A 14,950-nucleotide genomic window follows, 5' to 3' on the forward strand; every position below is an offset into this window, starting at 1 on the left:
ACACTTTCTTTGTTCATATATTTTAACTTAGAGAATAAAAGTTTATTATTTATAACATATGCAATTATTTAATCAAAATTTCACAAACAATAGTAAAATTAGTTTAATTTTTGTGGAATTAAAATATTAAAATACAACAAAATATAGAGTAAAAAAATAATATATTAGATGAAGATTGGACGAATTTTTGGTGGAAATCAACTTGTGTGAATCGAACACCGCTATCCTGCTCGTAGCACCAAAAATTAATGTTTATTTAAAAAATTTTCTGACGCCGTGGTAATTAATCTATTTTAATTTTGCAAATTGCAAATGACAGGTATAGTATACTTCTATAAGAAAAAAAAATCAACTTGCTATCTGCTTTATTTTCAGTCCTGCAACATTAAAAAAAATGAATTTTTTTTTGCGAAAGCTGGATTGCAAAATTTATTTTGCAAAATATTTTAAACCGATCTTAATAAAATTTACAGTATTGTTTTAGTATATGATAAAGGTTTTCTGGGTAAAATATGAAAGTCCTAAGTGTAGCGTAAATGGTTGAAAAACGGAAAATGCGAATACTTGTTTTTGTATAGTTTTTTTCGAAATTATTTCTATTTTGCAACAGGGGTGACTATTTTTTAATTTTTTTGCCATTTCTTTATTGTAGGAAATTTAATTACGCAACGTTTATGTCAGTACAACTTTTCTCAGAAATGAATAGTTTTAAAGTTATAATCAAAAAACCAATAAAAAATCGAATTTTTCCTTCATATTTTGACATTTTAATTATTTAAACACTGACCATTTTGAGTGGGAGGATAACTCAAATATTATTATTTGAGTTATTTTCAAGCAATTTCTGCAAAAAAATTTGAGTCATCTCTCAACGTCCATCTCAAAACCTATGCGCCCTGGACTATATAATATAGAAATACAAAATCGAAAACATTACTTTATTTTGTTGCAGGGATTTTTTACAGGCAGCACTCTTGGGAATAATAGCAAAGATCATAAAAAGAAATATGACTGGATGGAACTACAACCAAATCAACCTACAGACTGGGAGATAGGCAGCTTCCATATGGTAATTATTCAATAATATTTTTATATATTTTGGTTATTAACTATTCATTATGGATATACAGTAAGCGCCACGCCAGTAGTCACACATGTACCTTTCTTAGCTTATGGGCAGGGGTGTAACAGTGGCACCTGCAGCACCGGGGGGGGGGGCTCCAATTGATGGGGGCCCCATCTTCTTGTCGTCTGATATTATGTAAAAATCTGTTATTGGTGTATTACTTTACGTTGGGTGTTTAAATTTAAGAACGTAAATTTTTAAATAGCCATGTTCTACAAGTGAATCATCTTATATCTATAAACTTAATCTTTTTCGGTCTCACGAATTTTTATGGTAACGGCAATAAACTATATTGCTTTGTACGTGACCATTGAAAGATTTGAGAATTGCAATTTGCCGAATTTCAGAACAATATTTGTAAATCTAGAAATGGGGTTTCTCTTTACATTTAGTATTTCGATACAATTATCGGTAGTAGTTTTCAGAGGCGTAACAGAGGCCCACGTAGCACGGGCTATCAATACTGCGTCGTCTTCATAACAGAGTATTTTTACTTCTTTGTTTCCCACTCTGTATCCTCTTCCTTTGTTGATGCTGTTGGCGATTTCATTCATGATTAAATTGAAGAGAATTGGGCTCAATGAGTCCCCTGCCTTATTCCGCTGCCTATGTCTATAGATTCTGTAAGTTGTCCATCTATTCTACAGGAACTTCTCTATTATACAGAAGATGGATTATATGTTTGAGTCTTGAAGCTTGCGGGGGGCCCCAATATCTCAGAGGCTCCATCTTATCGTCTAGGATATGTAAAAATGTGTAATTTTTATAAAAAATGAATAACCATTTTCAATTTCGTTGCAAAACGAAAAAACACAGCCGAACCATATTCTAGTCCAATCAGAGAGTGCTGCAAGCACCCCTACCGGTTTCGAAACTTATTAGTCTCTCATCAGGAGGCACATATGCTGCTCTCCCTGATCCAACCAAAACAGACCCCAGCGTGCAGTCCCGGATTGCAACGAACGAAATGGCATAGATGCCCTAGCGGCAACTGCTAGCAAAAAGACTAAGTTTTCACTCTAATGGCATATAAAACAACATAATGCTATTCTACATCCCACCAGAATGAAAACAATGAGAACCTTCTCTGGTTACACCCCGGAGGCTTCTACAATTTGCAAGCCATACGGATGCTGAGACTAAGGAAGATGAGGGAATTCTACAATTTACAATTCACGTCCCATCTGCTCAGCGCGGTAAAGTTCCAACGAGAATAGTTCCCTTCATACTCCACACAGAGTAAATGTAAATAAAAAATGAATAACCATTTTCAATTTCGTTGCAAAACGAAAAAACACAGCCGAACCAATTTCAGAATCTACAGAATTTACAGAATCAATTTCGTTGCAAATGGTTATTCATTTTTTATTTACATTTACTCTGTGTGGAGTATGAAGGGAACTATTCTCGTTGGAACTTTACCGCGCTGAGCAAATGGGACGTGAATTGTAAATTGTAGAATTCCCTCATCTTCCTTAGTCTCAGCATCCGTATGGCTTGCAAATTGTAGAAGCCTCGGAGGTGTAACCAGAGAAGGTTCTCATTGTTTTCATTCTGGTGGGATGTAGAATAGCATTATGTTGTTTTATATGCCATTAGAGTGAAAACTTAGTCTTTTTGCTAGCAGTTGCCGCTAGGGCATCTATGCCATTTCGTTCGTTGCAATCCGGGACTGCACGCTGGGGTCTGTTTTGGTTGGATCAGGGAGAGCAGCATATGTGCCTCCTGATGAGAGACTAATAAGTTTCGAAACCGGTAGGGGTGCTTGCAGCACTCTCTGATTGGACTAGAATATGGTTCGGCTGTGTTTTTTCGTTTTGCAACGAAATTGAAAATGGTTATTCATTTTTTATTTACATTTATTCTGTGTGAAGTATGAAGGGAACTATTCTCGTTGGAACTTTACCGCGCTGAGCAGATGGGACGTGAATTGTAAATTGTAGAATTCCCTCATCTTCCTTAGTCTCAGCATCCGTATGGCTTGCAAATTGTAGAAGCCTCGGAGGTGTAACCAGAGAAGGTTCTCATTGTTTTCATTCTGGTGGGATGTAGAATAGCATTATGTTGTTTTATATGCCATTAGAGTGAAAACTTAGTCTCTTTTTGTAATTTTTATATTATTATAGGCATCAGTGCATACGCAACGTTTTTTAAAAAGTGCAGTATTGAAAATAAAGTTGTCCATCAGATAGATATATATTAATAAAATTGTAGATATACAGGGTGTCCAGAAACTCTACCGACAAACGAAGACAGGAGATTCCTCAGATAATTTTAAGACAATTTAACCCAATTCACTTAGTCCGAAAATGCTTCCTAAGGGAGCTAGAGCTCTTTGAAGATGGCGCCATGTAATTAGTTTTTCTTAAATACGTCCAGAACGCTTCTATTTAGAAAAACGAAAATTTGTATACATATTTACTTTCCAGAAATGAGTCGATTCCATCCATTGCGAATTTCTAGTACCGGTCATAGGCGTCCGTTTTGGGTGGGGCAACGGTTATTTTATCGCATAACTTTTTTGTCTTTAACTTTTAAGCATTTTTGATACTGGATTATTAAATTGTGAGGTATTCTAGTACTAAAAGGTACTCTTACTTTAAGTCGGTAGGACACACCGTTTTCTAGAAAAATCGATTTGAAAGTTTTTGGTTCTGGGAATATGAAAAAAAAAAGTTGAAAAAAATTAAAAAAAAACGATGTATTTTACCAACTTAAAGCAAGAGTAACTTTTAGTACTCGAATATCTCATAATTGAATAATCTAGTGTCAAAAATACTTAAAAATTAAAGATAATAAAGTTATGCTATAAAATGACTGTTGACCTACCCAAAACGGACGCCTATGACCGGAACTAGAAATGCGCCATTAATGAAATGGATTAATCTCTGGAATATAAATAAATGTACCAGTTTTCATCTTTCTAAATAATTTTTTGTGAATCTTCTTTCTTGAAATTCAAAGAACGAAAAATTTTCAAATCGATTTTTCTAGAAAACGGTGTATCCTATCGACTTAAAGTAAGAGTACCTTTTAGTACTAGAATACCTCACAATTTAATAATTCAGAGTCAAAAATGCTTAAAAATTAAAGACAAAAAAGTTAGGCGATAAAATAACCGTTGCCCTACCCAAAAAGAACGCCTATGACCGGTACTTGAAATTCGTAATGGATGGAATCGATTTATTTCTGGAAAGTAAATGTGTACACCAATTTTCGTTTTTCTAAATAGAAGTGTTCTGGAGGTATTTAAGAAAAACTAATTACATGACGCCATCTTCAAAGAGCTGTAGCTTCCTTAGGAAGTATTTTCGGACTAGGTGAATTGGGTTAAATTATCCTAAAATTATCTGAGGAATCTCCTGTCTTCGTTTGTCGGTAGAGTTTCTGGACACCCTGTATATTCTCTTATTCGAGTAGTACACGAAGAAAGTTGTTCCTCTCATCAATAATACTATGAACTATTGTAATAATTTATTAATTTTTGTTCTTTTTTATTCTGTACCAATAAATATGGAAAATGTAAGTTGTCATAAACAGTGCATGAACACACTGATAGCCCAGTAAATTACCGTTTTGGAGTGTAATTATCAGCGTCACGACGGATTTGCTTGACAATTTGGATTTTGGTTCTACTTACCCTCCACTTGGGGGGAGTGAAAAACATGTGTTTAAAATAAGTCTGGAAACGGTTAAATTGACTAATTATAAGCAATAGTTACATCGTCCGTTTTGGAAGATGATTACAAAAGTCTTAAAATGGTTTTAACTGCTTCGTTTGAGCGAGTCTACCACTTTCTGAAAAATTTCAGAGTGCATATTGGACGCCTTTGCGCGTGCTGCGGCATTAACATATTTATGTTGTCGAACTACGAAACGCGGCTGTAAATTTTTCGGCCAAGATATCGACAATCCTTATTATATTATATACTAGCTGACCCGGTGAACTTCGTTGCACCTTAGATAGTGTGTCATAATTAGATAATCTGTCATAATTTTGATTCTAGATCAGTTGCTTGAACGCAATGGCTAAAAATCAATTACTCAAAATCAACTGCTCGAAAATGAATTGCTAGACATGAAAATTGATCGAAATGCAATTTCCTCGAATAAAAAAGAAAATTATATGTCCAAATATTTTTTCACAATAATGCAAAATTTGTAAGTATGATCGAATGAAATTCGATAGTTTTAAGGCATTCCAGAAGCCGCTACAGATAAAATGTTTTAACAACTTATTAATCATTCAGAATTAGTCGACACTTATTAAAAGTTAAAATAATTAAGACAATAACTGGACGATAACAGTTTAATGAGTGGAATTTAAATTTTTTTCTACTTTAATGACAAAACAATTAAAAATTATTTTGCACATCATATTTGAAACAGTATTTGATTGAAAAATCTCATTTTTGCTGGCCAAAAATATATTAATTTGTCTGGACTAAATTACAGTTTTGTTTATCTTAAAAGGGATATGATACTATCAACATTCACACAGTGTTGCCAAACTGGATTTTGTTATTTTGAGTGTAAATTTTCCCAGCGATCTCCGAGGGTAAAATACATAAGAAAGATACATTATATGACAAATTATATGATATTCCACGTGTACAGTACGTAAATCGTTCAGCTGGACATAGGGAACATACAATATATAGATTTAGATACATCAATACATACATTGTATTATATTGAGATAATTGAGGCAACTGAGTTTTCTCGATGACAATATGGTTGTTAGCATTAAGGGGCATTAACCTCAAAATTTACAAATCATTTCGACTGACACAAATAAACGTCAAAATATGAGAATGTAGTAGGTAGCTAAATATTTTTGGCCTAAGAGAATGGAAAAACTGTTTAGGTTTTAAAGTAAAATAAATTTTATTATTTTAATTCATACCTTAAACTTTAACTACACGCGCTGGCGTATTTTTGTACGCCACATATAAGAATTCTACTACAAATGTATTTAAAAATTTAATTTTTGTCTTTGTTTATTTATCTAACCTATCACTGGAATGTGCTTTACACTGGATTTAGTTTCGTTATAATCGGCATTCTAGGAAGATCGTAATTTACAGTTTCCGTAATAATACTTTTACAGTTTAATAATACTTTTTCTCAGGTAAAAAATATCGTTTTAAAAAAATATTAGCAATTTTATTTATCATGGAATCAGATTCCAATTATATATCCCAATTTGCTTACTGAGAAGGAACTCCAAGTATCCGCTGACGCCGAGTAAGGTTTATAACAAACAAATAGTATATTTTAAACACGCTGTTTTTAAGTATATTTTCTTGTGGCGTATAAAGTACGCCACGCGTGTAGTTATGTTATATTTTGATGTGCGGGTAGTTAAAGGTTAAAATTCTAAATATTAATTAATTATCACAATAACAAAAAATTTTATCAATCATTTAATACATGCAATAGTGTACATGATATTTTTCGTTAGTTCATTTAATAAACATAAATAAACTGGATGGTTTGCCCACGCGAAAGTAAGATTTTTTGAAAATTCGTAAAATTAAAAAATTCATATTTTATCCAATTTGAGTCCAAAAGTTAATCTGTTGCACTTTTCTTTTATGAAATTTCCCATTCGTTCTTCTTTTGTGCTCAGAATTTTGCTACGGCTTACGGTTCGCTATTTCGGAAACGGACTGCGCTAGAGAAGAAAAAATAGCAGCGTTTTGTTCGGAATAGAAGGGAGTCTACCTGCCAAATTTCATAAAAATCGGTCAATTCGTTTCGGAGAAGTATGGCAACAAAGATGGAAAATATTTAAATGGCTATTAAAAAATAACGGTTGAAGATAAAAAAATGAAAATTTAGGATTGTATGTATCTTTTGCTTGTACATCATACAAAATTAAGAAAAAACGGTTTGTCAAAAAATTAAAAAAATATATCAGGGAGGGCAAGCCCCCTTATGACGTACGGGAATGAATTCAGAGTTATGCCTATTCCCAGTCCGGTAGAATACACGTGTAAAATTTCATAAAATTATGATGAGCCGTTCTCGAGTTATTAACGGTGTAACTAACGTAACTCGACTTTCTTTTATATAAATATATAGATGTAAAATATTTAAATGGCTATTAAAAAATAACGGTTGAAGATAAAAAAGTGAAAATTTAGGATTGTATGTATCTTTTGCTTCTACATCATACAAAATTAAGAAAAAATGGTTTGTCAAAAAATTAAAAAAATATATCGGGGGGCAAGCCCCCTTATGACGTACGGGCATGAATTCAGAGTTATGCCTATTCCCAGTCCGGTAGAATACACGTGTAAAATTTCATAAAATTCTGATGAGCCGTTCTCGATGAGTTATTAACGGTGTAACTAACATAACTCGACTTTCTTTTATATATATAGATATTAATATACAGGGTGGGGCATTAGTATGACAAAGTCCAATTACTCGTTTGTCGTAAGAGATGCGAAAAAAAGTTATTTAGGTAAAAGTTGGGGCACTGATACGACCATAATTTAAAAATATTTTTAAATATACAGGGGCGTGCGTATTAACAGGATGACACAAACTTATGTTTTTTTAAATGGAACACCCTATACAGGGTGTCCAGAAACTCTACCGACAAACGAAGACAGGAGATTCCTCAGATAATTTTAAGATATTTTAACCCAATTCACCTAGTCCGAAAATGCTTCCTAAAGGAGCTAGAGCTCTTTGAAGATGGCGTGTTGTAAGTAGTTTTTCTTAAATAACTCCAGAACGCTTCTATTGAGAAAAATGAAAATTGGTACACATATTTACCTTCCAGGATAAATCGACTTTATGTATTGCGAATTTCTAGTACCGGTCATAGGCGTCCGTTTTGGGTAGGGCAACAGTTATTTTATCGCGTAACTCTTTTATCTTTAATTTTCAAGCATTTTTGACTCTGTATTATTAAATTTTGAGATATTCTACAGCTAAAAGGTACTCTTGTTTTAGGTCGATAGGATACACCGTTTTCTAGAAAAATCGATTTGAAAATTTTTCTTTTTTTGAATTTCCAAAAAAAAATTCAAAAAAAAAACTATTGAGAGATCTGAAAACTGGTACGTTTATTTATATTTCAGAAATAAATCGATTTCATTAACTGCGAATTTCTAGTACGGAACATATGCATCAGTTTTGGGTAGGTCAACGGTTATTTTATCGCATAACATTTTTTCCTTAATTTTTAAGCATTTTTGACTCTAGATTATTAAGTTATGAGGTATTCTAGTACTGAAACTTACTCTTGCTTTAAGTTAATATAATACACCGTTTTTTTTTGAAAATTTTTTCAATTTTTATTCAATTTTAAAAATCGAAAAATTTTCTATTCGATTTTTCTAGAAAACCGTGTGTCCTACGGACTTAAACCAAGAGTACCTTTTAGTACTAGAATACTTCACAATTTAATAATCCAGTGTGAAAAATGCTTAAAAATTAAAGACAAAAAAGTTATGTGATAAAATAACCGTTGCCCTACCCAAAACGGACGCCTCTGATCGGTACTAGAAATTGGCAATGGATGGAATCGATTTATCTATGGAAGATAAATATACGTACCGATTTTCGTTTTTCTAAATTAAAGCGCTCTGGAGGTATTTAAGAAAAACTAATTACAAGAAGCCATCTTCAAAGAGCCCTAGCTCCCTTAGGAAGCATTTTCGGACTAGGCGAATTGAGCTAAATTCTCTTAAAATTATCTGAAGAATCTCCTGTCTTCGTTTGTCGGTAGAGTTTCTGGACACCCTGTATATTTTTACATTTTTGGATTCTCCTCAATGTTTCCATTCTTAAAATATATAGTTTTGTAATATTATACGAGGTGGTTTAAAAGATAATTACGTTATTTTGTTAATTTCGTAGCAATATTTACACCCTGTAGAGTTGTAGTGCTTTGACATCAAATTTTATTTTATGTTCAAACGATTTTTAATATAGTCTACTATTGTTTAACATGAACAATATAGCGAAATGTTAAATTTTAGTATACAGGGTTGGTCGAAACACGGAATGAGTATTTTCTTAGTTTTCTTAAATGGAACACCCTGTATTTTAGTATTGCATTGAAATGATATTTTATGGTACATTTTTATTTCTTAAGCATTCCCTATACCTAAGTGCTCTAATTTGTAAGTTATTCGTGATTCTTTAAGCCAAACATTAATTGCAAGAAAAATTACGTGAAATTTTATTAGGTGGCCGTGAAAATATTTAATCAAAAAAAATTTTTTGAAAAGAAAAATACATCCTAATGTAGCCTGATCCTTAATTTATTAATATTGGATGAGATATTCAAATAAATTCGTAGTTAAGATTGTTGGAGCAAAAAAATATTAATAAAAACATACAATATTCTACATAGTCGGCTATGACACTAAATTTCCTTAAAAAAATTACATTATACTATTTTTATAGTTCCAGTTGCTTTGTTACCATTACTAATATGAATTTTTCTAATGAGAAACTGATTAATAAGATTTTTGTGCTAGTGGAGTATAACAAAAATGTGCTACTAGCAATGAGAATTTTTCATCAGAAATTCCCTGATAGACGACAACTAAGAAGAGAAACGTTTAAAAATATACAAGAACGGTTTCAACGGACTGGACCCTTAGTTTATGATAAATCTGATCAAACAAAAACTATTGTAAGTGAAAAAAAAACAGAAATTAAATGTAATCCTTAGTGTCACTGAATATCTGCATATTAGTACAACCGTTCTTACAATCTAAGTATCTAGTGTGTTAAAACCGTTTTAGTATACTTCAAAAGTTTCTCTTTTTGGTTGTCGTCTATCAGGGAATTGCTGATGATAAATTTTCATTGCAAGTAGCTCATTATACTCTCCTAGCACAAAACCGTTTTAATCAGTTCCTCATTAGAAAAATTAATATTAGTAATGGTAACAAATTAATTGGTACTATATAAATAGTATAATGCCAAATGTTTTAGCAAATTTATTATCATAGCCAACTAGGTAGAATATTGTATGCTTTTATTAATATTTTAAGCACCAACAACCTTAACTACGAATGTATTTGGATATATCATCCAATATTAATAAATTAAGGATCAGGTTAGAGCTAGACTATGTATTTTTTTTCGAAAAATTTTTTTTTGGATTGGATATTTTCATGGTTACCTAATAAAATTTCACGTAATTTTTGTTGCAATTAATGTTTGGCTTAAAGAATCACGGATAACTTACAAATTATAGCACTTGGGTATAGGGAATGCTTAAGAAATAAAAAAGTACCATAAAATATCCATGTGTGTTCCATTTAAGAAAACTCAGAAAATACTCATTCCGAGTTTAGACCCACTCTGTATATTAAAATCAAACATTTCGCTATACTGTTCATGATTAACAATAGTAGACTATATTAAAAATTGTTTGAATATAAATAGAAAATTTGACGTCACATCACTACAATTCTACAGGGTGTAGATGTTGCTACGAAATTAACAAAAAAACGTAATTAACTTTTAAACTACCTCGTATAATATTACAAAACCATATATTTTAAGAAAGGAAACATTGAGGAGAATCTAAAAATGTAAAAATATACAGGGTGTTCCATTTAAAAAAATATAAGTTTGTGTCACCCTGTCAACACGGACCTATCTGTATATTTTTAAGAGGTGGGGGTGAGTGGGAACCTTGTTATGAAAAACTGGCTGTGAGTCCGGTTCTGCTTAATCAAATTTTGCAAACTTGGTCTTGTTGAAGACAGATCTTTTTCGTCAATGTAAAAGTTATGATTTCGAACCAACTTACTGAGTAATATGCCAGCTAGAAGGCGTTATTTAATTTTTTTCAGAAATCTAGTTTTCTTTGGAAAATATTAAATACAAACATGCATTTTAAATACCATATTACAAAATTAGACAAAATTAGCAACAGAATAGCGAAAACCGCATGTTAATACCTTTTTTCTATCTCGAGATATCTTACAAAACGTGTAAATTTAAAAACATAAGTATTACTGTCACCGGTAAACGAAGTTTAGGAAAAGTAGTGTGCTATGGAAACAACAAAGAAACATTTTCTAGCTGTCAACGTATATTAGGTCTTTTCAACGCTTCTCATTTGTTTCGAGCCTCGTTCATATCTCGTATATTAATATTATACACGGATTATACGGCATATGACAGAGGCTCGAAACAAATGAGAAGCGTTGAAAAGCCCTATTACAAAGAAATAAAAACAACTATTTAGTGATGACATATGTTCAAATGACAAATGTTCAAATTTTTTCCCATCATTTTCGTTGCAAACATTTACTCTTTCAAGAGTAGATTGAACAGCAGTCTCAATTTCTGCTCTCCATATGCTTTGAATGGCGTTTAGTATTCTCTGTTTAATGTATTCTAGAGTAGTGTATGATGGGCAACAATTTGAATATTTAGGTCGTCACTAAGTAGTTTTTTTTGTTCTTTGTTATATTTAATTTTAATAGTATTGTTTCTCTTTATATTGTTGTTTTAATTAATTATATTTTTATACGTTGACATCTGGAAAATGTTTTTTTGTTTTTTTCCACAGCACACTACTTTTCATTAACTTAGCTTACCGGTGATAGTAACAGTTATGTATAAAATTTACACGTTTCTCGAGATATCTTGAGATAGAAAAAAGGTATCGACATGCGGTTTTCGCTATTCTATTACTAATTTAATCTAATTTTATACAGTATGATTAAAAATGCATACTTGTATTTAATATTTTCCAAAGAAAACTAGATTTCTGAAAAAAATTAAATAACGCCTCCCAGCTGGCTTATTACTTATTAGGATGGTTCAAAATTATCACGCTTACATTGAAGAAAAAGATCTGTCTTCAACAAGTTCCAGTTTTCAAAATTTGATTTAGCAGAACCGGACTTACAGACATTTTTTCATAACAAGGTTCCCACTCACCCCCACCTCTTATTTGCAAAAGTAGAGTTAAACTTGTTAAATCAAATATGCGCAGAATTTTATGAAGAATACAATAATCGGATTTCCAGTGCCCCTTCATTAGGCAAATTTTGTAAAATATAAATTTTTTTAATTTTTGATATTCAATTACGCCCTCTAGCGGTGGACCCACAATTATGAAAATAATTTCCAGGCTTTTCCTGAGGCAACTTTTGTTATAAAATTTTTTATTTCAAAGCTCTACTATAAACGGTTCCTGAGATATGGCCGAGAGCCATTCTTATTGGGACATCCGGTACATATTTAATTATTTAAAGATTGTCGATCTCTTGTCCGACAAATTTACAGCCGCGTTTCGTTAGTCCCTCAACGTAAATATGTTAATGAAGCGAGACGCGGAAACGCGTCCAACCTGCACTCTAAAATTTTTCAGAAAGTGATAGACTCGCTCAAACGAAGCCATTTATAAGACTGTTCTAATCATCTTCCAAAAAGGACGGTGTACTGTGGACTACAACTTTTGTTGAATATTTTTCGAGTTATTGCGAGTGAAATAGTTTATTTTTCACCAAAAATAACACGTTTTTAGGCGGTGATTCGCAAATAACTCAAAAATTTTTATCGAATAAAATATCAAAAAAATATTTTTAGCAAAAATGTAGCTTATAAAAAAATGGTCTATTCATGAAGTCAATCGACACATACACCAGTTAATAGAGAAAAAAATCATCGATTTCACGTAAAAATGTTAAGCAGGGTTTTGAAGGTTTTAAGCGGTAGATGAGGTATAAATGATGATAATTCCGTGAAGACGTACAGCTAATTTTTCTTCTTTTTCTTCTTCTTTTTTTAAGACAATTACAAAAAATGAAAAACTAAGTTTTTTGACTTTAAAACGTTTCTTATCCATTTTAGAGAAACATGTTTCAAATAAAAATTGTAGACCTTAAAAAGTTCTTCAATTTGGTGTGACACATATTGCAATATATAAACAATTGACCGAGATAATTGTAATAAACTCTCATTTTTGCACTAATTTTTAAATATTAATAACTGTATTTTTTGCACAACGATATTTACTTTTACTACTTTAAATTATGCCAATTAATGGGTTATTTTAGTGAGCTAAATTTCAACCAGATCGACCAAATAGTTTATAAGTTATTCAATTTGTTTATCCCAGACAGCAATTGTTTAAACAACTGTTCTTGCCTTAACAGTGACTCTAGAGATATTTTACAAATCGCAATCGATTATTTGAGACTTTAGTTTTAAGATGCATTGAAAATGTTTTAAGATTTAATCAAAATTGTTGTTAAAAAAACCGCCTGAAAAAGACCCTACTTTTTAGGTTATAAACAATTAGAATAACTTTGACAGTTTTTACGTTACACGCTCGTATGTAGGCTCACTGAAAATCTGGTGAAAAGATACACATTAAAATAATAAAATGGATTTTATATGACTAATAGAAATCAAGTTAGAATTTTTTTTCAATAAATCATATTTCCATTTTTTATAAACATTAAGAGCGGAAAATTGAATAAGTTGTTTAAGAAAGTCTATATTTTACGATCCAGTTTATAGATTGCATATGCAGTAAAAAAAATAAAAAGTCCGCCAACTTCTACCAAAAAAAGAACCACCGCCAACAAATGTGAAGGTGAGAATAGCTTCGTTTTATTTTTTAGAATGGAATCCCAATTTGAAACATGTTGAAAAAATTTGCAGTTTAATTGCTATTACTTGCTTTAAATTTACTATAATTTCTCGTAAGAATTACTTATATTTTACTAATTAAAGAATATTATTTATATAAATATACAATAATAATTAGCTCAGGCCCAGAAATTAAATTGGTTGAAAACACGATCTTATTCATAAAACAAAAATTTCACATCACGATAGCTCTTGACGAACATACATATGAAACTAACAAGACCATTGTAATAATTGGTAATGATACTGATATACTCATAATATTGACGCAGCTCTCTGCTCCGGACAATAACATATATTTTGAAAAAAAAAGGCGCAAAAGGAAAATCTATCTATTATAGTTGAAATAGTTTTAAACATTCTCATCTAAGAAAATACGTTGGGTTCTTATCCAATCTTTTGCTTGTACGTACTAGCAACATCTGTATTGTGTACCAACAACTTTAGAAAATATTTACTCATGTTTATTTGCTTCACTGTATAAAGGGTATCCCCGAAAATAGTGTGTTCCTTAAAGGTATAGATAGAAGGCACAATGTAGAGCAAAAAAGTCTTATAAATTTTTTTTCTAAATTCAGCCGTTTGACCAAAAAACGAAAATACATTTTGATATGTAAATTGAAGTCCGGCAACATCGTGCAAGACAAATATCTAAAGGTAGACAATCACAATAAATAAAAATAATAGGTTTGTAGCTCAGTTTTATCTAGTAGGTAGTATGTAAATATCAACCAAACCGATATCCATCGGCAGGGGTCTAGTCCAGGGCGCATCTGTTTTGAGATGGACGTTGAGAGGTGACTCAAATTTTCTTGCAGAAATTGCTTGAAAATAAATCAAATAATAATATTTGAGTTATCCTCCCTCTCAAAAAGGTCCGGAACATTGTTTAAATAATCAAAATGTCAAAAATTGAAGGAAAAATTCAATTTTTTCATCGTTTTTTGATTATAACTTTAAAAGTATTCATTTACGAGAAAAGTTGTACTAACATAAAAGTTGAGTAATTAAATTTCCTACAATATAGAATTGGTTAAAAGTTTAAAAAATAGTCACCCTAGTTGCAAAATAGCAATATTTGCGAAAAAACCATACAAAAACAAGTATTCGCATTTTACGTTTTTCAACCATTTATGCTACACTTAGGACCTTCATATTTCACCCAGAAAA

At 31.5% G+C, this 14,950-nt stretch overlaps 1 protein-coding gene across 2 annotated transcripts in view; it reads left to right on the forward strand.

The window, feature by feature from the left end:
- Nucleotides 1-14,950, forward strand: part of LOC126888265 (uncharacterized) — a 183,656-nt gene that overhangs the window by 115,269 nt on the left and 53,437 nt on the right. The window contains exon 3 of one of the 2 annotated variants that reach the window (XM_050656371.1): nt 953-1,069. The exons of the other annotated variant lie outside the window; for it this stretch is intronic. Coding sequence (XP_050512328.1) covers nt 953-1,069 — 117 coding nt within the window. The remainder of the gene's footprint in view (nt 1-952; nt 1,070-14,950) is intronic. 2 annotated transcript variants of the gene reach the window in all.

The sequence above is a fragment of the Diabrotica virgifera genome, chromosome 7 (genome assembly GCF_917563875.1).
Source record: "Diabrotica virgifera virgifera chromosome 7, PGI_DIABVI_V3a".
NCBI lineage: Eukaryota > Metazoa > Arthropoda > Insecta > Coleoptera > Chrysomelidae > Diabrotica > Diabrotica virgifera.